Source organism: Fistularia commersonii, chromosome 5 (assembly GCF_037954325.1).
Source record: "Fistularia commersonii isolate RoL2024-O1a breed Wild chromosome 5, RoL_Fcom_v1.0, whole genome shotgun sequence".
In the NCBI taxonomy this organism is placed as follows: domain Eukaryota; kingdom Metazoa; phylum Chordata; class Actinopteri; order Syngnathiformes; family Fistulariidae; genus Fistularia; species Fistularia commersonii.
Genome location: NC_141288.1, coordinates 19,493,548 through 19,518,687, shown reverse-complemented (window position 1 = coordinate 19,518,687; position 25,140 = coordinate 19,493,548). Strand labels below are relative to the sequence as shown.

The window sequence follows — 25,140 nt, the reverse complement described above, 5'->3', positions numbered from 1 at the left end:
TAATCTTGACAAGCAAATACATATTTATTATATGATACAGCATGATGTCAAAAAGACAAACACCATTTCCAACTATCTGTCCTTCGGTGACTCCTTCTTTCTGCGTCTTGTGCGATACCTGTAAGTATTGAAAGAAAAGAAAAATTGGCATCTGTTTGTTCTAAGGGATTCCAATTAACTCATTTTTTTCCAGCTTTATTTGCAACGGAATGATCACAGAACCAAAGAAACAATCAAATATGAAATAATCTGATACTTATGGACGTAAGTTCTTATTAAAGGGGGGAAAATATCATGATGAGTCTGCCGAGTGTCATTTGTGTACTTACTGTCCCACTGGATACCAGCGATGTTTGGTGGTGAAGAACATGTTGCTCAGCTCCTCAATGGTGGGCCCCACTTTGTCCTTCAGCACCTCCTTGCTGAGGTGGGCCTTAAGAATCTGGTCATGGGTCTCAGCCGGGTTCGAGATGGGGTCGGGACGCTCGATCGGCTGCAAAGGTGAAAAAAAACGCCTTCAACAAAGTGCGGTGAAACACATTCACCCACTGTCACTGGATGAAGAAGGCGGTATTAATCCAATATATCACATTAGTATCCATTCTTTAAGAATGGACACTAGAATTAGTGCATTTTTACTGATGTAGTTCTTCAAATATCTCCATTAAGGTCATCAGCCTCTTTATTGTAGGTATCAAACCCACAAAAAGAACATACCAGCACTTTTTGTGTTTTTGGAACCACTTCTATGAATGAAGGTTTCTGCAGACACTGAATCGCAAGTCACAGAGCAAACGTTACATCTTTACTTCGCGCACATGGAATCTGGACGGAGTTTGGATGTTAAAATAAATCCATGTGTTTCACTTTGTCGATGCAAGACTTCACACGACACGCAGAAGAATAACTAAAATTAATTCTGGTCAAAATCTTCTTGTCGTGGCAACTGGACTTGAATTTCTTAACTTTTTCACCCTTCATCTCTCGGATTCAAGTCCATTTGCCACGACAAGAATTCACCATGTCTTGAATGACTGAGAACGTCCACAGAAATCACTAAAAATAATCAAACTCTGAATAAGAATAAGAACAACTTAATTTATCCCGAAGGAAATTGTTGTGCCAGAGTTACAAGAAAAACATAATGAGAAACGATAGTAGAAAATTGTATAAACAGAAAAAAAAAGGGGGGGATAAGAAATACAAACAAGGGGGGAGAATAAGAAAATGTGTTTTCTTTTCGCTGAGGATTCAGACTGTGAAGAAAGTAGGACTTTCTACGGTCGACCCTGTAGGCTATGGTGAGGCGAGGGGAAGAAATCTGCAATATTATCATCAGACGTTCAGTCTTATACAGTAATCCTCCAAGACATCTTTTAATTCTTAAAAAGAAGAGCTCGGATTTTTAAAATGACATGCTTTCACAGTGCAGAGCTCTTTACAATATGATACTGTCTCCTGTTTGCTAAAAACACCAAGGAGTGCAAAGAACCCGGGGGTTTTCATTTATACACAGCAGACAAAAGCTATTTCTTCTCTCTCTTTTGTGGAAAAGTGCTGGGGGGGGATTATCTGATATAGGCTGACACTGGCGGGGCTAAAGACGGCTCTCCTACCTGTGTGAGCTCGTAAGGAATGTCGACAGCGGGATGGAAGCACACTATGGTTTTCTCATCTGACGTCAGGCCGATTTCCACGTTACTGAGAATGAGACAAATTTTATTGATCACAGTGACAGATTTGTACCTACCGTTATTCAAATTCATACAGCGGACGTCCAAGATGCTAACTTACCAGTTCGGATCATCGAGGGAGGGAACGCTGGATTTCGGTCGCGTTTGCGCCAAACATGCTGCGACAGGAAAATAAACAGAAGACAATCTGTCACGTCTAACATCAATGTGACGTGTTAAACAAACAGCAGCTCAAAGATCATGTGAAATTCCATCCAACCTAAGTAGAAAAACTCTGAGCATTCTCGTACTCTATGTATTCTGTCACACAACAAATCAACTTTATTAGTCAAATTCATTTATATATATATATACGGTAAGGGAACTCTCATCAAAAGATCCCTATGTTGAGTCTGTTTAGGTACTAAAGTAAATACATCTGATAACCTGTGAGATTTCAATGAGGAACAATGAAAGACAATTTTCCTTTACTATCCAAAACTATTTCTTGTAAGTGCTTAGCTCATTTACAGCTGACTTAGTAATCAATTTCAATTACTGCTCTTGATTATGGAGGATTTTTTTTTAAAGCAAAAGAGCCTCTTTTTTTGTCCTTATCAACAAACTTTAACAGATCCAAGCTCTGGTAGTGCTCTCATCATTGGGATGCTACATAGTAAAATACTACATCTTAGCTAAACATATATAGCAATTATGTGGAACGCCACTCAAAACAAAACGTATGTCCAAAATGACACATATAACGAACAATGCTTGATCACAGAATCGATATGAAGTGATGAATACCATGCTGAACGGATTTATTTTACAACTGTTGAATCTTCTTTGCTAATGTCAAGGTTAGCACTGCTAGCTTAACACATATCGTTTGCTCGTTTCGGTGAATAATTCCCAAATACTTTTATCCCTTGATACAATTCATTTTTTCGAGGGGCGGGGATGAATCTTACCTTGAGGATGTCGCAGTTTGGTGCCAACACAAAGTCGGGTTGTGGTTTTGTAGAGTTTGCACAGATGACCCGCCGCCATGCTCGGCAGTTTGTGATGTACGTCGATCTAAAGGTTCCGTGAGGATCGTTGACTCGGGTGACAAACAGTTCCGCATTACTGCGAGTTTAAATGAGGAAAAACTTAAACAAAACTAAAAATATAATTTAAAAAAATAAACTAAACGAAAAGATTCAAGAGTACCGAGATGCAGCGTTTATATTTGAACGAATGATTGATACGCTTTGCATTTTATCAAGTTGAAAAAAAAAATGACATGGTTTTGTTTTGATCGTTATGTCAGTCATTTCAATTGTAAATATCTTCTTGTTTTTCCAAACTTAATCCGACAAATTTAAAGACAAAACAAATAAATTATTCTATTACAGTTTGACAAATTTTATTTATTTATTTATTTTTATTTTTTTTTTATTTATTCTATTTTCATTTTATTTTATTTGCCCTTTAAATGGTAAAAGAAAAGTAAAAATGGTCTTCTATTTGTGCGGCACCAAACCTGTTGAGTTACTAGTATTAAAAAGTTAAAAGAAAAGCTTTAAATAAAGTTTTGGTTGAGCACACGTTCGATCCGTCTCAGTTCTGACACGAGCATTTAAAAATCTGAAGAAAAATGACAGTTCAAGACCTGGAAAAAGTTTATTTTTTTGAAAGTACACATCTTGAAACGGTTTGAAAAAAGACTTCAACATTCCTCATTATTATTATTATAATACCAAATAGAAAGATATGCCCTACGAGGTCCTACTTATGGAAAAAAAAAAAAAAAAAAAAGTACAGCGTATTTGGAAATGTTAGTGGAGTTCGACTGTTTTCAAAGATACGAAAAGTTAAAGTGAAGCAACTGCATCACCGCCTCTGCACAGAGAATATCTTTCTCAATATGTTGTTGTTCTTTACATGCTAGAGTGCTGTTGGTACTTGCAATCCAAAAGACACACCCCTTTTCCACTCTCATCTATCTTACGAGTCCATTTGGAGTAGGCGTCGTAGACCCTCCTGGAGTTCCCCCCCTCTGCCAAAGGAGAGGATCCTGGTGACGAGCGGGGCGGCTCCGCTTTTGTTTTGTTTTTTCCCCTCCGGGGCTCCGCGCTAGGAGACCTCCATCTCTGAGGCGGCCGCAGAGCTGGATGCTTGGGATGCCGGGTTCGCCACCAAACGCTCTCGACTGCCAAACACCTCGACCACTACAAGCAAACAATCAGAATACCACGGCGGTGGCCAATAGATAGAGAATAGATTATCCGGTTTGTTGGTCTATAAACATGTCTGTGATGACTCAAACAAGAAATATTAAAAACTTGTCTTATTTCAACACTTGGTTCAGTGACATTTACCTGCAGCGACGTCACTTATATCCCAAGTCCGAAGGCCGTCCTTCTGTCCACCAAAGGCGTATGTAAAGGGCAGATCTGGGCTGCACGACGCACAGAACAGCACGCCCTGTTTGCAGGTGGAAACGGCCATTATTACAATTCTTTTGATGGTCACCAATGGCGATTATTATTAGTGTATTCAAAATAATAATGGGGTACCATTTTCATATCCCTGGAATGCACCAGGTTGGGTTTGTTGCCCAAAATATCCCAGATCTTGACGTGTTTGTCGGCAGACGAAGTGACCAAACACCCTTTGATCTGACTGCTGAGATCCAAACCTGCGGGAAGAAGTGATAAAATAACTTTGGTGTAAAAGCTTTTATAAGTGGAGACTGTTAACTTTACTATAAAACAAGCTAGGCACAGTTTAAAGCTAAATAAACTGTCATAATACCAGTTTGTATGTTGGTGTTATTGAGCAGTGAGAGGAAAGGAAACACATTCAACACATAAATATTTATATTCTATTGTATTTCTTATTCTCCCTCCTTCCTACTATTATCTATTACTGTTATGTTTTTGCTTGAAACTCTGGCACAACAATTTCCTTCGGGATAAATAAAGTTGTTCTCATCACATCTCATCTCTCTAAATAAATATTTTGTGACATTTCTTCCCATTTTGATCAACATGTCATATCACATGTTAGTAAAGCTTGATTACCATAAGAGTTGTTCAAGAAAATGTTTTAGGTTGTTGATGGCTTTTTTTTCCCACACCAAACCGGTCCTAAGAATCTGGAGACTTGATTGTGGGCGGTGATCCCACAAATGGCGTGCAAAGACAAACACACACACACACACACACACACACACACACACACACACACACACACACACATACCTGATACTTCTGCATCATGAGCTCTTAGTGTGAACACAGGTTTATCGGATCGTGCATCCAGGCAGTAGACAAACCCGTCCTCTGTGCTGGTCTGAAACACACCCAAGTTTAGCATCAAAGATGGCGAGCTAAACATCAGCGCGACCGTAAAGCAAAGCGCGTTGCCCGGTGAACGTGAGCGACAAGATGCGAGCAGCGTCGACCATCACGTCACTGACCCGCTGTGGATTACAAAGATGACGAAGCTCTGAGCTCCGCTTACTTCAGTGTGCAATACAGGGAAGGACAGCTTAGAAAGATTATCCTTATTATCATTTGTTATCATTATCACTATAATTATAAAACCGTATGCAATCTTTGGCAAAGATTAAAACGACTGCTTTTCTAATTTTGCAGAATAAAAAAAGGAAGCTTTATTACACACTTCCCCACACCAACGCACACAAATAAAGGAACTGACTAAGAGTTATAATCTTCGAGATATGTTTAAAACAGGAACAAATTTTGAACTGAGTATCCGGATGCTCCTAGAAGATCACTTTCTAGGACGGTCTGACCGAATTTCTGTAAACCGTCGGTGACTTCTTGGTGTTTTTGAACTCATTTCATGGGGTTTCCTTTTTTATTTTCCTGGTTGTTTCCTGTGGGCTTTTAAGTTTCGCCTGGACAAGATTTCAAACGTCAAAATATTGACCTTTCACAGAGCTTTTTTTAGTGTTCTTGTCACTAATGTATTCTGTGCGAAGTGAAACGAAACAACACTTAGGACCACCGTCGCTCCAAAACAGAATCACGTGGTGAGAACAAATATATGGAAAAGGACACGGACCTCACCGAAATCCATGTTTTAAATCTATTTAATATGAGTAGTGATGAACTCCAATTACCCACCAGGAAGTTACAGGGTGAAAAGTGGTCCCAGGTGACTCGCTCCACCTGACCGCTGAACCTCCACGTCCGGTGACTGTCGTCTGGGCTGCGGCAGTCGTACAGCACGACCGTCCTGCCAGAGAGGAAACAGTTAAAGACCTGCTACGCGTTTAAAAAAAAAAAAAAAAAAACACTCATGTCGTTTTATGCTGAATAAAACTTACTTGTCATACGACCCGGATATCAGAGTCTGCGCTTCGAATGGATGAAAAGCCAATGTCTGAACCTGAGGGAAATTCATCCGGCGGGTTATGGGGATACGTGGCTGAATACACACTTTGAATGACACACGGCGTCACCCGATTTTGTTCATACCTTGTCGGTGTGTCTGCGCAGGGTGGTGGCCGGTTTGCTTTGAGCCAGATCCCACAAGATAACTGTGTCGTCTGCCGAGCCGCTGGCCAACACGTTCCTGATCGGGCGATTTTATTTGTGTTATAAAGTACTGTACAATCATTTATATAAATATATATATGTATATATACACACAAACACAAACACATACATACAGATATACACACACATACACACTTATATATATATAATATATATACACACACACAAACATATATGTACACATATACATACACACACACACATTTTTTCTCAATTTTTTTTCAAATCAATTAATTTCTTTCTTTCTTTTTAAATTTTATGCTTTGTGGTTTACAATTTGATGCTGCTACCACATGTAGCAAATAAAGAGACAAATAAAGTTTTTCCACATTTTGATTCTGAAAACTCATTCTTTTGGCTGCATTCAAAGGGAAACTATGAAAGAACCAGTAAAGTGATAAAATGCTGACCTGACCAGTTTATTCCAGGATAAATCCAACACTGCATCTGTGTGTCCCTCGACAGGCTCTGCTGAAGCCCCCTGACATCAATACAAACACGCAGAGATGTGTTGAAAAGAATTCACATTGGAGGGAATCAAAGCAAAAATATGCAAAAAATAAAATAAAATACACCTATAAACTATTAGGTTCAGATTTGCAAGTTTCTGACTTTGTAAACACGACTGTACCTTCTTGCTCTTCTTCTTCTTTTTCGCTGCCTTTTTGCTTCCCAGAGAAAAGACGGGTTCCAGACAATCCACCATGTCCAGGTCCCACACGTCGATCTGAGGGGTCATGTTTCCGATGGCAGCGTAGTTTGCTGAGAAAAAAAGGAGATTACCATTATGTTGCTCAAGGCAATTTAGCATAAGTGATCCCCACATCGTTGATTTTGGGATTGGCATCTATTGATACAGCACTAAGCTGCACATTAAACTCAGTCACATTCACGCCATCTGCACTATGTATATAACTTGTCTGTGTATTTATTTTTATCCTGCACATACTCTGAGCTCTCATTGCACAATATCACCGAGCCTGCACAATGACATAAAAAAAAAATCTTGATATTGGCTATATTATATCCGTGATCTCGCGGTGGAATGTGGAATTTAGAATACGCTATAACATCCACATACACTGCATTAATATCTGGAAGAGAATGGTTAAAAATCAGCAAAGACTAACTAAAACATCTACACACATATGGAGGCAATGCTGATGTTGGTGGTGTTTATTCTATTCCACATTGCCCAGCTCTTTGAGGGTTCCTCACCTGGTCCTTCTCCAGGGCTCGGGTCAAAGTTCAACCACTCTATGCTCAAAGGGTAAGCTGGCAGCAGGATATCATGATGGACGTACAAGGAGTTCTCCTCAGAGTTATAAACTGCAAAAAAAATACATCTTATTGATACCTTCAACAGCATTTATAGCAGAAGAACGCAGAATTTATTTAGGAAGAGGAGCTACAATCTTTTGGTTTTCCCAATCCTGTTACACAATCCATCGCACGAAAATAAGAAAATACCCATGGTGATGTTTCACAATGCCTCCAGAGCTTTACACATTTCTTCATACACAGGAGTATTCACCGTAGATCTCCAGATTGCAGCAGTCCTTCTCAGCCTTGCCTGCCAGGATGAGGTTGTCTGTGGGCTTGATTTGAAAGTCTTCTCGCTCGTACTGGTCCTAGAGAGATGGGCAAACACAGGCCGAGGTACAACACCTACCGCAATGTGTATGTTCGTTTCATGTAATCATCAAATCAAATTGAAAAGCAGAACGTTTCGAGACTATTTCTATTGCTTGAGTATTTTCCAAAAATGTAGGTTCAAGTGCCGTCCGATCACTTGCAAAGCAAATGAACGTTGAAAACGTGGCTGCAATGAGAGACTCACTGTATCTTTGATGGTGATGTAAGGATCCTCCTCATTCGTGCTGAAAACCGTGAGACCAGCCAGGCTGTCCCCGAGGGAGGCGGTCACTACATCCCGGACACATCCGATTAGTCATATACATTCATATCAGACCAAAACACTACGGACAGACATACAAGAACATACTCACCAGTGTCTTCTTCATCATATTGATCCAGACCGTACTCTGCAAGTTCGTCGTCTTCATCTCCACCATCTTTGGTCTCTTTCTTCGGAGCTACAACATCCAAGGGGATGCTGTCAGGACTCTCCTCTGCAACAATCCCCTCATCATCTTCCTCGCCATCTTCGGCCGCTTGTTCACTAAATAAATAGAGTGCGTATGTAGACAAAAGCGGCAAATCAGCCGAATTTGTTGTTCCTTGTGCTATAGTGATGGTTCTAACACTGTCAAAATGTTATGTGAGGTCAATAAAGTGGAAAGCTCTCAAACAGGATACACTATCCCGTATTGTCTGATAGAGGAATGTAGAAATGCATGTTAAGAGTTCTACATACCCCAGCTCCTCTTTGGCTTCAGTTATGATCCGCTGCAGTTCCTCTTGGCTCAACTCTACCTGGAGAGGAATTACAGGGAGACTTACTAGTAGTATAAACATTGCACTGCCACCAAGAGTGAAATCGTGCTTAACTGAAGGATAGAAATCAAAATAAAACTATTTAGAGTTAATTGGTGTGACATTTATCTGGAACAACTATGTGGATGCAAATAAAGAAAACCTTGGATGTGAACACACCACTACACAGACCACACTGTTGACACATTGGCTACCGGTCGACCAACGTTAGCTAGCTTCATTTGCTACTTACTTTATCCGGGTTTGCTTTGGCAAGGCCCCGCCTCACCCAGCCGACGCATGTGATTTGGGAGCTCATCCTGGATTTAAAGGAAAAAATCCCGGTTTGTGAATACCGAATATCGCGTCCTGGTTAGTTAAATGATAACTCTCAGCGGTGCTCACATAGGCCGTACATGTGAGTTGTCACAACTGATCCCGGCGTCGCGTCTTGATGACGTAAGCGGAAGTGCCTGAAGGCCCGAGCGATCAAAACATAGCTCGCGCGTGGTCTCCGGCTCCGGAAGAGCACTAATAATTAAAATGTCAAGTAAATGTAGTAAAAGATACCACTTTTCCGAATCTAAACTGGTACGTACGGATTCATCAATGCACTTATACTTTCATTCATTTATGTACGTGTTCATCATTAATGTATCTCTTTCAGTATGATCTCTGCTTGTCAACGTCTAGTTATTCATTGATTTACTCATATTATGCTAATTTCCCCCCATTGGTAAAGGAATTCTGAATATGAGGAGAAATAACTTATGCATAAGAACTTGAAAACAAAACAATCTAATGATTCAAGATACAGTGTTCAATAGAATGTGATTAAAATGAAACAAACCACGCACACGCAAAAGCATTTGTTTTTCTAGTTCTTCATTCTTGATTATCTGGTTAGAAGTTAAAAATCCTTCGAACATCCAAATGAAATACTGGAGTTACACAACATTGTCCAATTTGCTTGTGCGATGTCCTTTAATAAAGAACTTTTTTTTTAGAAAACATTTTAATGGTACTGTCATAAACAGAAAGGCACAAGAAACAACATGCAGTGGTAAATATTGCTGGTATATGATGTTGTTTAAATACATGGTTGTTATAGTACCATCACAAAGCAAGTCAGTATGACAGAGGAGGTATTGATATTTTTTTTCAGTGGCACAGAAGATAAAATGATTGTATTGACAATATCACAGGTTAAACACGCAGGCAAAATACAATGTGCAGCTGAGTGGTCGTGGTAAAGAATTGGAAGTAAAATGTGCAAAGTAAGCACAATAAGACTTCACATACAGCATTAAATAAACCCCCCAACAGAATTTCATTAAACTCAGTGACTATAAATTATGATATAGTCACTGAGGTGGATTTGGTGGATTTCGGACTTGGTATATTTGTAAACCTGACTGTTTTAGCACTTACATTTCAAATTTTTATTTCTTGACTCAGTGAATAATAAAAACAACAAAAACTAAAAGCATCTGAGGCACGTGTGTGGTGATTCTTTTAAAAATATGGTTTTGCAGTAACATTACATTGCATTTAAAAGTTTTGCACCTCTTGTTTCTCATAATACTGAAATATGACCTGCATTTAAATCAACAAACGAATTAACAGTGGCATTTTCTTTGACCTGAGGGCAAAGCATGTGGCCCATTGCACGGTGAGACACTGCAAAATGCTGGAATTTTATCCAGCTACTAAACTAGCTGATAATATCAGTAAGCTGATTGTATTCTACAATAATGGCATTTTATAGATATATGATTATCACTGATTCATTTTTTTAAAATGAAAGTCGCCCACGGTGCAAATGTTGATCATGTCACAACATGACATAACAGTTTCTCTTGACCTTGGTATTTGTGGGTATCAAGTCAAATCTTTCACGCATATCAAACTTTAATACTTACCAAAGTTGCATTGTAAGCGCGACATCTCTGTCTCTGAATTGATGTCAATGCTGATATCAAACTGACTTTTTACAGACATCCTGTGCAGCGGATTATTCCAATCCAACAGTATTGTGTAATGAAACGGTAGTTAGATGTTTACATTCAGCTTTATATCTGTTGTCGTCTGCACAAAGCCACTGTCCATCTGGCTCTACTAAACAAAAACAACATCGGTTCACTTAATGTTCACACTGAAGACGGACTCCAAAATGGCATCTGTGTAATTGGGCCAATAATATGGCTTTTCTCCAATAATCTCAACACTGCGAGCAAAAAACCCTAAAATATCCCAAACCAGGCGGGAATTCCTTGATAAAAATAAGTGCTAGAAAAGGTGAGAGTAGCAAGTGGTTTTTCCTTTTTTGTCCAAAGGCCTCTTCATAATCATTTTGTTTGACTTGTTGCATGTTTTGCTTCCCGAACCTTATCTGAGGTCTTGATTTTGTAACAAGTTCACTAGCTGAAGGCCATTTTTTTTTCTTTTTTTTTAGCCAGACGTGCAACGCTGCAGCAAACACCTGGATGGGGATGCATCAGTTCACAAACATCTTGCAATGTTTGCTTTCCTGTCAGAAATCGAGTTCCAAGTCCTCCTTCGCCAACCTCTCTTCTGAGTGGCGATCATCTTTGGCAGGTTTGAGGCGCTTGGAGACCAGCTTGAGGTTGGTCTCGTGAAGGATCACCTGGGTCAAGTATTTCTCCCTCTTGATTTGCTCTTTGACGGCGTACGGGACGTCAGGGATCATGTAGGAGAGGAGGAACTTGGTAAAATACACAATGTGCTGTGAGGAGACAGAGAGGATCGGACTGTTAACGGACGAAAGATCTACGTTCGTCTTTTTTTTTCCCGCTGCTGTCGCCTCCATACCTCCACAACAATTATAAAAGCCATTTTCGCAGCGATCACATGCCAGTAGTAGATATTGTACTGGTACTCCCTTGGATGCCCGGCGGGATATCTGAAATCTCGATACCTGGAAAACAAAGGTTTCTTTAAGTGCCCAAACAGGACCTTTAAATATTTACTAAATGGTCACAAGAGAAGACACGGCGAAACAGCGGTGCCTTTGTACCTGCAGGTGGTGATGTTGTATGGGGTGCTCAAAGGCCGGCTAAAATTTGAGAAATTTTCGATGTTGAATATGGACAAGGAGCTGTCGATGTAGCCCTTCATGGTTTGGGAAGGATGATCTCCGTATGGAAAGACAGAGAAGGACCAGTAGTAGACCAACCGTGGAATCATGTCTGACGTAAAAGCAATGATCATTGCCTGTGGGAGTAAAATGTGGTGAGTAAAAATGTTCTTTGTAAATAAAAACTAAGATAGATTATTTTCTGCAGATGAAATCTTATTGGCTTTTGATTTAAAACGATGAAGACAAGCATTTGGATCTAATGCAATATTGTTTAAACAGGTGCAACATATGAGCAGAGAAGTAATCTAAATAGTTAAAAAGGCTTTCGTATTGATTTTTTTTTTGTACTGAATTTTGTCTGCCATACATATCTGCCTCATGCTATCTCAAAATTCAGTGTAAACGGCTCAATGCTCTGCTTAAGAATAAACATCTTAAGTTAAACTTGTTCATACAAATAATGATGCAGGATATCTCTTAGGTTGGCTATTCAGATATAAAGTTATTGTGGCAACCTATTTAACGGTAGAAAACCAGAAATCAGAAGAAAAAGGCTTATTTTCAATACAACCTAGAGATGTTAAACATACTGAACAATGGTAAAGTATTTATGGAAGCTTATGTGGCTCTTCATTTGATTTTATGGTTAAACATATTTTTCTATGCACTGTTAAAACCTTAACAGATGTTCTGATCCTACCTTGGAATCCAAAAAAGGTTGGGAACTTTAAAAAACAAACTGAAGATGTCAATGCGCAAGACAATAAATGACAAGACGTGAAATAAGACATTTAGTAAAAATTAACTTGCATTTGTTGCAACAGCCAGGATTGCGATGCCTTGAAGAATAGGCTGCCAGGCGCCTATATCCTGAGCCTTCTCTGGAACGACACGCCGAAACTGGGTGGTGATTTTCCAAGCATCGACGCGGATCTCGAACAGGTTGTTGACCAAAGCCAGGACTGGAGCCAGGGGGAAGGACGCCACGAAGAGGGTCACGAAGCCGAACTGGATGACTGCAAGTGATCGAATGGGCGTGTTGTGAGTTTAGACCGGCTGCAATCACGCAGCGGATAACAGGACGAAGAATTAATCTCATTACCCATCTCCAGATATTCGTAAAACAGCCCTAGTTTTGGAATTGGCTGGAGCTGGTAGTCCTGCTCCCAGCGCGGGATCGATTTCTGAGATTTCACCTGGGTGCAATAGCGGAATATCAAATTCTTCACCCACCTACGAAGAGATTCACAAGATCACAAGTAAATAACTCCACCCAAAAACTTCCCACGTCTTTGAATTCAATAAGAGGAGTGGTTTTGCAATTCTGCGAGTAGGATTCTCATCTTCCTGAATTCCATGAATGGCAATTTCACATGTCTCGACTCTAGGGAAGGAAATGATTGTATTTCAAGTCCGCTTACGGAAGTAAAACCTCTTGAATGTTATTCCAGATGGCTTTTCCTCCCATGATGACAGACAGCTGAGTTGTTAATTCGATCAGACAACCTCCAGGATCACACTGCAGGGGACAGACGCGCAGCTCGAGTCAGAAACCAGGAAAAGTGAGTGGACGGCAAACGTCGGAAGAGTCATACCTCTTCATTGCGGTATTTTCCTAAAAGGTAAACGGGCTTTCCCGGGTAGCCGACTGCCTTCCCTTTGGCAAAGGCAATGTAGAAACAAGAGGAGTAGTAGTTGACGAACTGGAAGAGGAACATCTTCAGGGTCAAGCTGTTCTCATAGTCGGTCTTGGTCCGTGGAAGCTCTGGAATTGCGGGTCAGACGTGGACAATTATTGGTCTCGAACTTTGATTAAATCCGCAGCCATAGGTTGTTACGTATGAATTCTTCTATTTGCTGTTTGTGTAGAACATTGATGTCACTTTTGTACGGTTGAGATCGTAGGAGAATTTTCTTAAAGAAGAACATCCTACCCAAAGGGAGCTTCTAGGAAGCGGTTTTCATGTCACTTACTCACCAAAGTTGGTGATCCAGATGGCCACGCGTTCATAGAGCATATTGAGGATCATGATGACGACAAAGCTGATGAGGGAGGCCGTGACAGAGGTGGCCATCTGAGGGGTCACATATTCCTTCAAGGGCTCCAGCTCCTTTAAGTCCTCCGCTCTCAGCCTGGCTGAGAATGTGAAGAATGCAGCCAGGCGATACACGATGATGGCAACGATGGACGCCAAGATTAACAGGATCTAGAAAATGCATTTGAAGGCATCAACTCTCTTGCAGTATGCAAGTGTTTGGGGTATGTACAGGTAACACACTCCTCAGCACAGGCTACAGAAAAATGGTGGGAATTGAAATTAAACAGAGTTCATTTTCACCCTTTTCCTAGTGATTTTTTGATACTAAATAACATATTTATGTCAAGGGTGCCTCCTCGGGAATGGCCGTAAATCATACAGGTGAAATTAATCTCAATGGCTCGGTCACGGTGAGAATTACCCAGAACAGGACCGTTCCGATTCCGATCGACACCCGAACGCAGCGTCCACAGGCTGTGTACGGCACTTTTTCCTTTACCTAAAGCACACACACAGATAAAATGACATACTATGACAACTGGACACAACTCTATCTGGAAATTGAATCTCTAAATAGTGACTTTCAGGTGGAAACTGTTTTAATCAACTGTTTAATCACCTTTATTAATAAAAATAGCATTAATTGCCAGTGACACGTTGTGTGTGTGTGTGTGTGTGTGTGTGATGGATGTGAGTGTTAATCACCCCTGTGATTGGGTTTTTCCTCTCATATGTACACTTGGCCTCATATTCTGGACGCGGTGGCTCCTCCTGCTCTAGAAACTCGACAGTATCCCACTCGTACTCCAGCTCCGCCTGGTAACGCTTCCAGAACTCCAGGAACAGAGTCACTATAAAACGGATGTGAGCAGAGAAGAGAAGGGATTATTGTAACAATACAGGAAACAGCTGGATTCGCACACTGCTGCGGCTGGAATCTGAGCTGGGGACGACAGCAGGTACAACTTACCCCAGATTGACATGAAAACTGCAAACACCAGGGTCCCGAAGTTATCAAATATACACAATTTCTGAGGGGAAAAGAGGAAGTAAACAGTTTTAATTAACCTCATTGTCACTCAGTGACAGTGAGTAAATGAACACATTCAAAGTATCAAAGATGTGTTATGGTAAAATACAAAGAAACCCATTCTTTGGGTGTCTTGAAGCAGTCTATGAAATGTGACTTTGTGACCTGTGTATGAAGCTATATGGGGGCATCTCTATTTTAAAATATTGTTTCGGTGAGAACATCGCAAGGTGTTAATTATCCCCATTCCTGGAGAGAGTAATGTTTGGAGGAGGGTTTAGAAGGCTTTCTGTATCTCTGCTGGTGGAACATTTGCCTTAAAACCCCATTGCTTGTGCTCCGTTCTTATAAGAATTAAAGAGCTTAAATTGGACTGGACTTGGTTAGCCACTGTGTACATCGGAGATTTCTTTTTATTGTTGTGGAAATCAGACTAATTTTTTACTTCGACCATAGTCAGTCAGTTAATATCATTGCCCACAAAATCTGGCAATCAAAGATAGTTAAGTATACATACATACACACACGCATGCACGCACACACATTTAATAAACATATATATTCACATTCATTTTTTGCCGGTTGACTATTTGGTGCAAGAACAATGTAAATATCAGTGTTTTAAAACCACAATTAGACTGTAATACTTTGATAAAATAAAATTAAATTAAATACCCACCTTTGAGGCTTCACAGGTGCTGTTCAGCCTCCAGTATTTGCACTCCTGGTCACACTGTGGACACATTATTATTTTCCCGCCAATGTTGGGGTCACAAACTTCCATGCTAAAATCATGAGAACACAGAGAGACCAACAGGGAAAAACGTAGAAAGCAACAATTAAACAGAATCACCCCCGACAGACAATCAAGTGGTGCAATATAGACATCTGTTGTAAAATAGCCCATCATTTTCAAAAGAAACAATCTACTGCCGGTTCTGGGGCCTTTCAATTTGGATCATTTCCCGTAATTTACTCAATCGGAGATTCACTTCTTCAAAACGCTGAACTTGACACATGTGATGCCAGTGTCTGGTTTATTTGCAGAAATCTCCATGACGACTAATGAAAAGTCAGTGGGTGATGAGGAGTTGGTTACGCATTGGAAATTATGAAAAACATACTCAATGAACCTTGAGATTTATTTCAATATTGACTTTCACACTGCATAGAATAAGCAAATTATATAACTTTTCATATATTAAGCATGGAAAATCAAACTTGTCAGAATTATTTAACATTGGAATTTTAGAGAATCAACATAGTCTCATTTTCCATTTTACTTGTTCTTTATGTTGAATTTTTTTTAGGTTACCCTTTGTTTCACTTAAAGCCCTGTGTCCCGTCTCAGTGTCCGTCATGACTCCCTCCTCCTGTTTTTCTTTTTTTCTTATAACAAACCTTTGCCCTCTGTGTTGTTGATTTGTCAAAGTGTCACTTCCTCTCTAAGTTTTCAAAATGTCATCACATTCGCCGACGTCGGTTGTTGCTTCCTGTCTTTGTTCGCTTTCCTGAAACAGTCTGACTATTTTATCCGTATCTGGCCCTGGCACATCCCCGCCTGCCTCCGTGATGTGCAGCTGTCTTGAATCGACTGGTTGAGTGTGTCTTATTTCTGACTCTCGATCTCTCGAAATCAAGTTGATTTCTATGTATCCTCTTTCCATGTTTCCCCTTCGCTTTCTTAAATCTCTTTAAAGTTCAGTTTGTTTGTTTCATATCAGTAAATGCATTTTCCGTTTTGGGTCCCTGTCTGCCTGTGTTGGGTCTTGTTACACAAGAATACCTCCAGGTGCTGGTTTCTTGAGTTTTGTATCCATAGATGAAGCAACCCAAACCAACGACTGCAGCCAGAGCCAGCATTACTGTGTAGAAACCAAGCCAAGCAAAGTATATGCCGATCTTCTCGCCATAGTACTTCCTGGAGAAGAAAAAACAAAAAGTAAGTAAATAAATCACATAACCATGACACTGAAAGAGCATCGGGAATAAAATCTGGTGTTCACCTTATGAGGTCGAGTGGCTGCACCTTGTAGAAGCTTTTCGGATGAGCCCATTCTTGATAGAGCAGGAATCTCTCGTTGGGACAACCTGCTTCTTTGGACTCGACATTGAATCTGCACTGAAACAGTCGACACAGAAATATATGTTGAACTCAAATGCTGTTTGCTCATGATATACAATATCTATTTATTGATTCAATAAATATATCATGAGCGGCATTACACTCTGCGTAATAGATAGTAGTAATACATGTCTATTTATATGTCTCTTCTATTTATATACATATTTATTGATATTTTCATTGTTGCCCTGCTGTGACAATCAAAGTTCCCCCGTGGGGATCAATAAAGTACTATCTTATCTCATCTTATCTTATCTTAAGGAAAAAAAGTTTATGGGTAACATCTTTCTGTATAAATATGTCATGTTACAACGTGGACACCAGAGGCTTACAGGCAAGTGCAGCCTTTATATGTACAGATATATTTATTAAGTCATTTTTAGCCGGTGCGGCTTATATTCAGGTGTGCTCAATAGTCTGGAAATGACGGCACATCTCCACCATGGAGAATATTTGCAGACAGAGGTTTATGGATGGAGAGAAAAAGGACATTAAGTTAATCGGTGGGAGAGATGAGGGTGCAGAGGGGAGGGTTAGATGGTGGCAGATGATGACCCCTGTAGGGAGACACCCAGAGGAAGAGAAGATGACGGTGTGTTGGACATGATAAGATTTAGACAGTTACTGTTGCTTTTGATGTGTTGTGTAATTTTCATTGAAATAATCATGAAAATTACATCGCTTTTGGAAGTCTGTGCCAAACAATCATGATTTCTTTAACCTACAGGATGTGATTTTGGACGTACTTCGTTTCAGCATTGAAATATTTTGCAGCTTTTAATATTTTGATTTTTCCTCGTGGTCCGGATATGAAATATTTCAGACTGGTGAAGCTCTCGCATACAGTCGAGCAGACGGTCTCACTTACGTCATGAAGCGGGTAGGCAGCTTTGTAAACCCCTCCATCCAAGAGTTTGGAGATGCCAAACTTCTTTATGCTGCCTCGTACTTCATAAGGGGCGCGGCTCAGGATGTAATATGCCTGGGAGAAGACAATACTATGGTTAAGGATGTAACCTGATTTTGCCACTATCAATTTATTTCATTATAGAATTTGTCAAGAGCTGAGTGCGAATAACTGAGTGGCTGTAGAAAGTAATGAATACATAAATAGAACTGAATAATTACAAAAAAAAAAAAAAATTGAACAAGAAGCTTGAGCTGACGGCTTAAGTGCAAATAAAACCTACCATCCTGCTTCTCATGGACGGAGTGAAGAAAACATCCTTGTCCTTCACGTGGAAATACTCCAGACGGTCTTTCTCAAAGGGTGCAGTGAAGTACTCGGCTTCTTTGGTGATGAGGTCCTCGCTCGGGTAGAAGTGTTTGGTGATGAAGGAGAAGTAGCGCCACGGAGACGGTTTTGAGGAGAGATCATTGGGCTGGATGGGGAGCTTGATGTGAAGGACCTCGGCATACGTGCACAGAACAGTCCACGGCATGTGGATCTTGACATACAACAGCTTGTCATCGATTACCTGCAAAACACAAAGAACCATTGGTTTGACATAAATCTGCGTGCGGTCTACACTCGGCCGAGCAGATCTAAAAAGCAGACGCCTGATAAAAGCAACTAACACAGCCTTGAGCAAAAAATACGGAGCTACAGGGGTCGCACTAATTCAGGAGGATATCTCCAAAAGTTTTCTTGCCAGATATTCACAAGCGCACCTAATTTTCACATCCCCTGCCGCTGGGGTTCTAAATCATCCAAGAAATAATGGTGCTGGGAGACACACAATCAACGTAAGATAGATGTTGTGTTTGTTTTGACTTTTGTTAAGAATCACAAGCAGTTTCTAGTAAATCTGGGTGATTTCATCCTCAATTGTTTAGATTATCTCTTGGATATTATAAATCATAAGGAGTTCCGCACGCAACATCATTCACAAAAACCTCATACGGATATAAAAATTGAGACATCGGTGGATGACATATTCGAGTGAGAACCAAACAAAGAGCTGTTGTTGACGGTTGCAGTCCACTCACAGACTGCGTGGCTTCTAGCTCCATTCCCATCTTCATCAAGCTGGCCTCAAAGTACTCTCGACGTCTCTGCATAGAAGGAGAAGAGAAGGATTCAGCGAGACACTTGTGTAAACTTCTTCGCTACCCGATGCGATCTGATTGCCATTGGCTGTCCAAACACTGTGCATCTGGCTAGCAACTGCAAAAGAGATGATTTGATTGTAAACTGAACAGAGCTTGGTGAAGCTGAGCTTATTAGATGTAGCCAGAGGAGGCAGGATGTAAGAGACACGTCAGTGACACTTCACTGCCGGTGCTTCTTTCCATCTGTATTCTGGCTGTCGGCCGGATGATGAAAATTGTACTGGAAGAATTTTCCACAAATGTTTAATATGTTACTCAGAATGTGTGTCCACTTCGATGTAATTCAATCTCCTCAAAAGTGTTGTTTTCGGATCACCTTTTGTTGATTTTTATCATAGCTATGTTTGGAATGTCTTTCTTTTTCCTGCTAAGATGTTTTCAGTTTCCACAAGAATCCCTCTATTTACATAAAGCATATCTTAAAGGCAAACGATGACGGCGCCGCAGTGAGCAAACTAGACAGGTTCTTTGGGATACGTCATTAAGTGATTCAGGAAAATGCTGAGAAGCTCATACAATCACTGAGAGCAAAAGGAAAAAAAAAAAGAGCAAATTAACGGAAACACTTCTCATAACATCCTATTCAAAGTTCCTGCAGGTCAGAAAATACAATGCATGTTTGAATTTTCAGTCCATGACATCATATTGAGGAGAATGCACCCTGGCCACAAACAACAAATATCTTTGCTATATTACATTGCAGTCAGTTGACAGACGCTTTTATCCACAGCTACTAACAAGAAGTGCAGTTCAGTCACCGGAGATCTGAAGTACCAGTAGTCGGAAGTCAGAAGTGACCACTCAACCAAATAGCCATCTCAGAACCAATGTGTGTGTATGATTTAACCGGTCACTTCCATGACCCTCAGAAAATACCACAAGTGGATACGCGGAAAAAAATACTATTCAAAAGTCAATACAGTTAATTTCACTGGCCGTCACTGAGCTACACCCACCCAGATCTGAGCAAATTCAAAGAGGGATTGACCCGGGTTTGGATTTGGAAAAACAGAGTCAGAGTATCTGACGTAGATGCCTGTGGTTCCTCACGGGACCATGTTTGTTTGCGATGACTGTAGATCAGTAATTGCCTCGGCCCTGGGGGGGCGAGCGGGGAGGAAAGCTTCGCTGCCGGCTTTCAGCAGGAAACTGCCAGCGACGGCTAAAGCATTTTGGTTACTTGCTGCAGGTCTGTGGTGCGGATCCATTATCCCCCGTCACCGCTGCTGGTCAAAATACATTAAAAAAATTAAAAAAAACATACCAACAGCCATTTCAAAACCAATTTATGGTTTTGATTGCAAAACCACAGGTGGCAGACGCCAAGATATGCTGATCGTTATGTTGCACATCACACAGTGTAAAGCTGTTGTGAAAGAGTGGTGACAGAAAAGCATCCCGCCCAAACAAATTATTGGCTACATGTCAACTGTTTCATAATTAAACTGATAAAAGGCTCACCTGCTGAATAAAATTCACTTCTATTCACTCTTCACATTCTTCAATAGCATTATCATGTTTCTGTTTTCCTCTTTATTGCTTAATGCATTCCTTCGGATTTACTTTTACTTTTATTTTCTATATTAATGCATTGACTACGCTGCTTTTTTTTTTTGTTCTCCACACATACATAACATATTTTGGGATACCTGAATTCAAAAAGGAAAATAATTCTTGTTACCTGAGTGTACCTCCTTTTTAAAGGGTAGTTGTGCCATCTATAAATGTCTGTTTTTTGCACAGTATTTGTGATCCAACCATTCTTCTACTTGTTTCCCCATTCATTATGAATGATATAGTCAAATTTATGTTGGACTGAAGAAAGGTCCAAAGAAGGCATGGGTCTCATGGTAAATACGGCTTAATTATGGGAATACAAAAGCAGAAACAAAACAGCCTGTTGAACAAATATACAGTTGTAGCTCTGAAACTGCTGAGAAGCCTCCAACATTCCTCCAACGTTCTCGCGGCGTGGAAAAGCAATACATGAAGTTCAGGCTTTGATAAGATATCTCATGGTCAGATAAATTGCTTGGAATTTTCTTGGCAGTGTTTTCGAGTTCTAAGTGGACGAGCGATGTCCCTCATTCCCTCTTAGAACCCAGGCAACAAAATCACACAGAGCAACTTCATTAAAAATAAACATATTTAAACAAAAATTACTGTATGGAAAACAGCTGCTTAGCTGTACTGTTGTATGCTAAGCTTCAGGAAAAAGAGTAATATTTAAACTTCTGTCCTGCATAAAGTCCTGTTATGTGAAAGGAATGACAATCTGGTGCAAACGAATACTCCCTTTACAAATATCTTAAAGTCAATACGGTTGTTGTTTTTTTTGTAATGGGACATAAAAGGCAAGTGCCGATTTCCATCGTCTTATTATTAGAAGCATTCCAGTTTTGCCCTTCTTATGCTCAACGTCCTCATTCAAAGATGCTCAAAAATGGGAGCTTTAGGAGCAAAGAGACAATCAGCGCAAAGGCTTGATTCATAACTGAAGTCCATGACAGCCAAACTGTCGCACACACAATAAACTGTGATTTCCGTGGAGAAGATAAACGTACCTTGCGCCGCTGATAAGTGTGCCTCTTCTCGAAGTCCTTCTTGTCTTCATCTTCGTAGACGAGGATAAAATCGATCCTCCTCACGCCGTCATTGAAGAATAAAGAGTCCGGTTTGTCATTGAACTCTGCCTGAGGGCAAAAGCGCGGCTCGTCAGGTAAATCTACGGCTTCGAACTCGTACTCCTCTTCCTCCATGATGTTGTACATAATGAGCGGATACCAGACAGGGTCAAGAGATTTGTGTCCGGAAACACTGAGATAAACAGAGGTGCCGAAGAGTGATTGGGGCAGGTGAGGTGGGAAGCACCAACAAACATTGAGGCGATCTCTCTCTCTCTCTTTCTCTCTCTCCTTCCCACCCTCTCTCCTTCCCACCCTCTCTCGCTCTCTCTCTCTCCCTCTCTCTCTCTCTCTCCCTCCACAGCAGAGAACCTGCAGTATCTTTCATGATTTGATATTTCCACTTAATGTCATTGTGTGCTTTGTGCAGTGATTGGAGCGCTGCGCCCTTGGTTACAGAAATCGAAAAAATAATACCAAAAAATAAGATAAAAAAAATCTGCCCCAAGATACAAAATACATTTTTTAATACAAATCAAACTCCATAAAATACATTAAATCTATGTAACTGGCACAAATGCATTTACTGACTCACCAATTTCGCTTTGGCCACAGTCGATCCTTCTTTAATACTGTGATATGTTGGTAAAAACTCTTCGGGGTAAACTGCGGGGAAAAGAGAAGCAGATTCAACAACAAAATGAGGACAAATTAGAAAATTGTCAACTGGTGATCATATCGTGGGTATGGAAATAGAGTCCAAAATAGATAGCATTTTTTTTTTCTTTTCGTTTATCTTCGGGAAAAAAAAAAGATTGTTGCTCACATTTCCAGTGTTCTATATTGTCTCTATAAATATCAGCTCTTGCATGCCGTGTTATGCGGAACATTACCGTAATACAGGGACCACCTTTTACCAAAGGCCAAACATCTTGGAAAATCCTGTGATCGTTCCATATTAAACCGAGCCCTGTGAGAAAACTCAGAGGAGCCAGATGTTGTTTTCAAAATACTGGCCTTAGTAACACGCTGGATGAATGAAATGGGGACTCACTGCTCTTAAAGGATTTCCTATGACCGAGTATTCTACACGAGGCTGTCTCTTTATATCAGCAGGCCGGGGGTCAAACATCCCATTAAACTTCAGTGCTTCCGTGGACATGAACGGGTAACGGAGTGGAATTTGAATGACTGGAAAAGTTGGATTGATGGATCCTTAATTTTCATATTTTTCCAGGGGCTTCACTTTCATTTCAGAGTCTTAGAAGGTAAAGCAATACTGTAAATATTGACAAACCGCATTCTGTTGTTGTTTCTTTGGCAAGAGTGACATTTAGTTGAGGTCTTTTTCTGTTTTAGGATATAAAATATATTGTTTCACAGATAATCCGCTGAGGAGATAACCACCAAGATTTTCCGCCAATAAAATAATGAGAAGCAGAAGGACTTGAAGAGAACTCTTCTAAATAACCCTGTTTTTGGACAATTATCAGGTGATTTCCAATGAGTCTTCAAGAATGTAGCTGATTTGGGAATGCTTTGTGTGTTAATACTAACACTGCTGTGGAGTTGGAACATGTAAAACAATACCAATCAGGGTCACACGGCTGGTCTATCATTTCCATGCATCCTCATCAAGCAAGGTTTTAAAATAAATCTATGTTGTTCTTTAAGAACATTTATTTTTGACCTTGAAATTAAAAATCTGATTGATTTCTTCATCCAAAACGGCTACTTAAATCAAACGCCGGTGTGGAGAAAAACACCAAATATATATGAACATCAAAAGATTTTATAACTTCATGTGATCTGGGTGTACACATTTGAATATTTAGACGGTAGAAGAGCTTTTGATCCACAACGATAACGGCTCGGTTGCGTAATCCAAGTCAGTCGTGTAGCAGATACTGAGTCATGAAGGCAAGAAGCAACAGTTCACAGTGAGCGACAATGATTCCCTTGAAAGGCATGCGGAGTCTTTGCCCAAAGGCGTTTATCCCATTATGTCCTCACTTCCTGTCGCAAAATTGCCCACTAAACAGCTCAATATGATGAAGCAATTTCAACCCGGCTGAATTTTAAATTGTGAGCTGATGTGATTTCCATTTGATGTCAACTGTCAGCATTTTTTGTACAAAGCGTGGACGGGATTCAGCAAGGACCATTAGGTCTTTTCGCTGAACCAAGTCCAAGAGACAGCTCATAAATTACCAATATAAATAAATAATAACAGAAGAACAAACACTAAATAAAAGTGTGACCAGGTGACTTGTGTGTATAAGGCATCTGTTTTCAATGAAAATGTATACTAGCTGCTCCTTGAGCTGTATGACAAAACAAATTAAAAAAAATGTTGCAGCAAATTATAAACTGGATATTGTTTTTATCCTTATGATACAAGTGCAGATAGCTGCACAGATGATGGCACTGTAGGTTTTAAAACACAAAGTATGTTCAGATTTCAATCACAGGGCATAAAGCTGTGGACAGAGTCTCTCCATGGTGATCAAACCCAACTTCCACAGGAGACACATCTGTCATCCGTGAAATGGATCGGAGCACACATGAGATCTTCAACCGGCCAACATGTGTCATCTCTTCCATTGCTAGTATGCAGTGGTATGAGCTTAAATCCACGAGAAGCCGTGTGTGCCACACCTCCAGAAAGAAAAACAAAAAAGTTTGAAGAAACATGGCGACAAAAAAAAGCCTCCTTGGCGGTAAAAACAAGACCAGATGTTGGAATGACGGTCATTTATCTGCGTTGCAAAGCACCACCGCGCTGTACACATGAACACAACTTTGTTGTGATTAATTCGTCAGATTGGAGCATACGTGGAAAAAAAAACATGCAGTGCATGCGTGAAATAATATCCACTTCACGAAACTCCGGCTGTCACAGCAATGGAGGAGTGCTGTGGAATTCAAACGCAGCAGAGGTGGAGAAGGTACTGGTTCCTCCACAGCTTTTAAAGTACTTAAAAAGTTGCGTGTGTGCGGGGTAAAAGTTACACCGACACACAAGTGGGGAGATACTAGAGAATGGGAAATGAGTTAAGCTCCTGGAGGAGCAATGAAGATCCACGGAAGTCCTCCAGAAAGGCAGAAGATGACAAACCCCCCATTGAATGTGTGTGTGTGTGTGTCTACTGTATCTCACCGATATCTTCGTCCACCATGCACAGTTCCGTGTCCCCCTCCGCGTCCTCCGCCCCAGACAGGGACTCCATCTCTAGGATGTCGTCGTCGCTCATGATCCCAATCCGAGTCACATCCCACCCGAGAGGAAAGCGCGTCTCCCGCCGGCGTGGATCCGTCCCGCACGCATTCCCGCAAACAAGTCGCGACTTGAGAACCGGGGAGTTTCGGGTGGGGTCGAAGGCGGGGAGAGTAAGGGGGTTCGCATTGTTCCGCCGCGTTTGACAGA

The 25,140-nt window shown here is 40.6% G+C and overlaps 3 protein-coding genes across 3 annotated transcripts; all 3 read right to left on the bottom strand.

Moving 5' to 3' along the window:
- Positions 1-2,762, bottom strand: mrpl42 (mitochondrial ribosomal protein L42). The gene is made up of 5 exons (XM_086146176.1): positions 2,645-2,762; positions 1,795-1,852; positions 1,617-1,701; positions 330-493; positions 1-118 (listed from the first exon to the last, which is right to left on the bottom strand). Exons 1-5 carry the CDS (start codon positions 2,721-2,723, stop codon positions 73-75), a joined length of 432 nt encoding a protein of 143 aa, XP_086002302.1. The 5' UTR covers positions 2,724-2,762; the 3' UTR covers positions 1-72.
- Positions 2,763-3,316: 554 nt separating this feature from the next.
- Positions 3,317-9,121, bottom strand: pwp1 (PWP1 homolog, endonuclein). Its single transcript, XM_086146175.1, has 15 exons — positions 8,937-9,121; positions 8,625-8,683; positions 8,257-8,429; positions 8,088-8,173; positions 7,782-7,878; positions 7,466-7,576; positions 6,879-7,009; positions 6,658-6,728; positions 6,167-6,263; positions 6,016-6,077; positions 5,813-5,924; positions 4,922-5,012; positions 4,235-4,356; positions 4,037-4,142; positions 3,317-3,886 (listed from the first exon to the last, which is right to left on the bottom strand). The coding sequence occupies exons 1-15, from the start codon at positions 9,000-9,002 to the stop codon at positions 3,792-3,794; spliced, it is 1,479 nt and encodes a 492-aa protein (XP_086002301.1). The 5' UTR covers positions 9,003-9,121; the 3' UTR covers positions 3,317-3,791.
- A 1,948-nt stretch (positions 9,122-11,069) lies between these two features.
- On the bottom strand, positions 11,070-25,097 carry ano6 (anoctamin 6). Its single transcript, XM_086147178.1, has 20 exons — positions 24,874-25,097; positions 22,309-22,379; positions 21,654-21,782; positions 18,967-19,032; positions 18,168-18,455; positions 17,846-17,959; positions 16,859-16,974; positions 16,639-16,773; positions 15,532-15,637; positions 14,793-14,853; positions 14,528-14,673; positions 14,244-14,321; positions 13,762-13,990; positions 13,379-13,548; positions 13,205-13,302; positions 12,886-13,016; positions 12,594-12,799; positions 11,721-11,917; positions 11,516-11,621; positions 11,070-11,429 (listed from the first exon to the last, which is right to left on the bottom strand). Exons 1-20 carry the CDS (start codon positions 24,965-24,967, stop codon positions 11,217-11,219), a joined length of 2,754 nt encoding a protein of 917 aa, XP_086003304.1. The 5' UTR covers positions 24,968-25,097; the 3' UTR covers positions 11,070-11,216.
- Between the last annotated feature and the right edge of the window lie 43 nt (positions 25,098-25,140).

What these genes read in the sequence shown, in the direction of transcription:
- mrpl42 (XM_086146176.1), bottom strand. Translation starts at nt 2,723, where the DNA reads ATGGCGGCGGGTCATCTGTGCAAACTCTACAAAACCACAACCCGACTT. An exon ending in CAAACTGCGACATCCTCAAG is followed by an intron (nt 1,853 to 2,644) that starts GTAAGATTCATC and finishes TTCCTGTCGCAG; the next exon opens with CATGTTTGGCGCAAACGCGA. An exon ending in CGCTGGTATCCAGTGGGACA is followed by an intron (nt 119 to 329) that starts GTAAGTACACAA and finishes CAATACTTACAG; the next exon opens with GTATCGCACAAGACGCAGAA.
- pwp1 (XM_086146175.1), bottom strand. Translation starts at nt 9,002, where the DNA reads ATGAGCTCCCAAATCACATGCGTCGGCTGGGTGAGGCGGGGCCTTGCC. An exon ending in AGAAGAAGAAGAGCAAGAAG is followed by an intron (nt 6,729 to 6,878) that starts GTACAGTCGTGT and finishes TATTGATGTCAG; the next exon opens with GGGGCTTCAGCAGAGCCTGT. An exon ending in TCCTGGAATAAACTGGTCAG is followed by an intron (nt 6,264 to 6,657) that starts GTCAGCATTTTA and finishes TCGCCCGATCAG; the next exon opens with GAACGTGTTGGCCAGCGGCT.
- ano6 (XM_086147178.1), bottom strand. Translation starts at nt 24,967, where the DNA reads ATGAGCGACGACGACATCCTAGAGATGGAGTCCCTGTCTGGGGCGGAG. An exon ending in GAAAATACCGCAATGAAGAG is followed by an intron (nt 13,303 to 13,378) that starts GTATGACTCTTC and finishes TGTCCCCTGCAG; the next exon opens with TGTGATCCTGGAGGTTGTCT. An exon ending in TCCTGGCTGTTGCAACAAAT is followed by an intron (nt 11,918 to 12,593) that starts GCAAGTTAATTT and finishes TTACTCCCACAG; the next exon opens with GCAATGATCATTGCTTTTAC.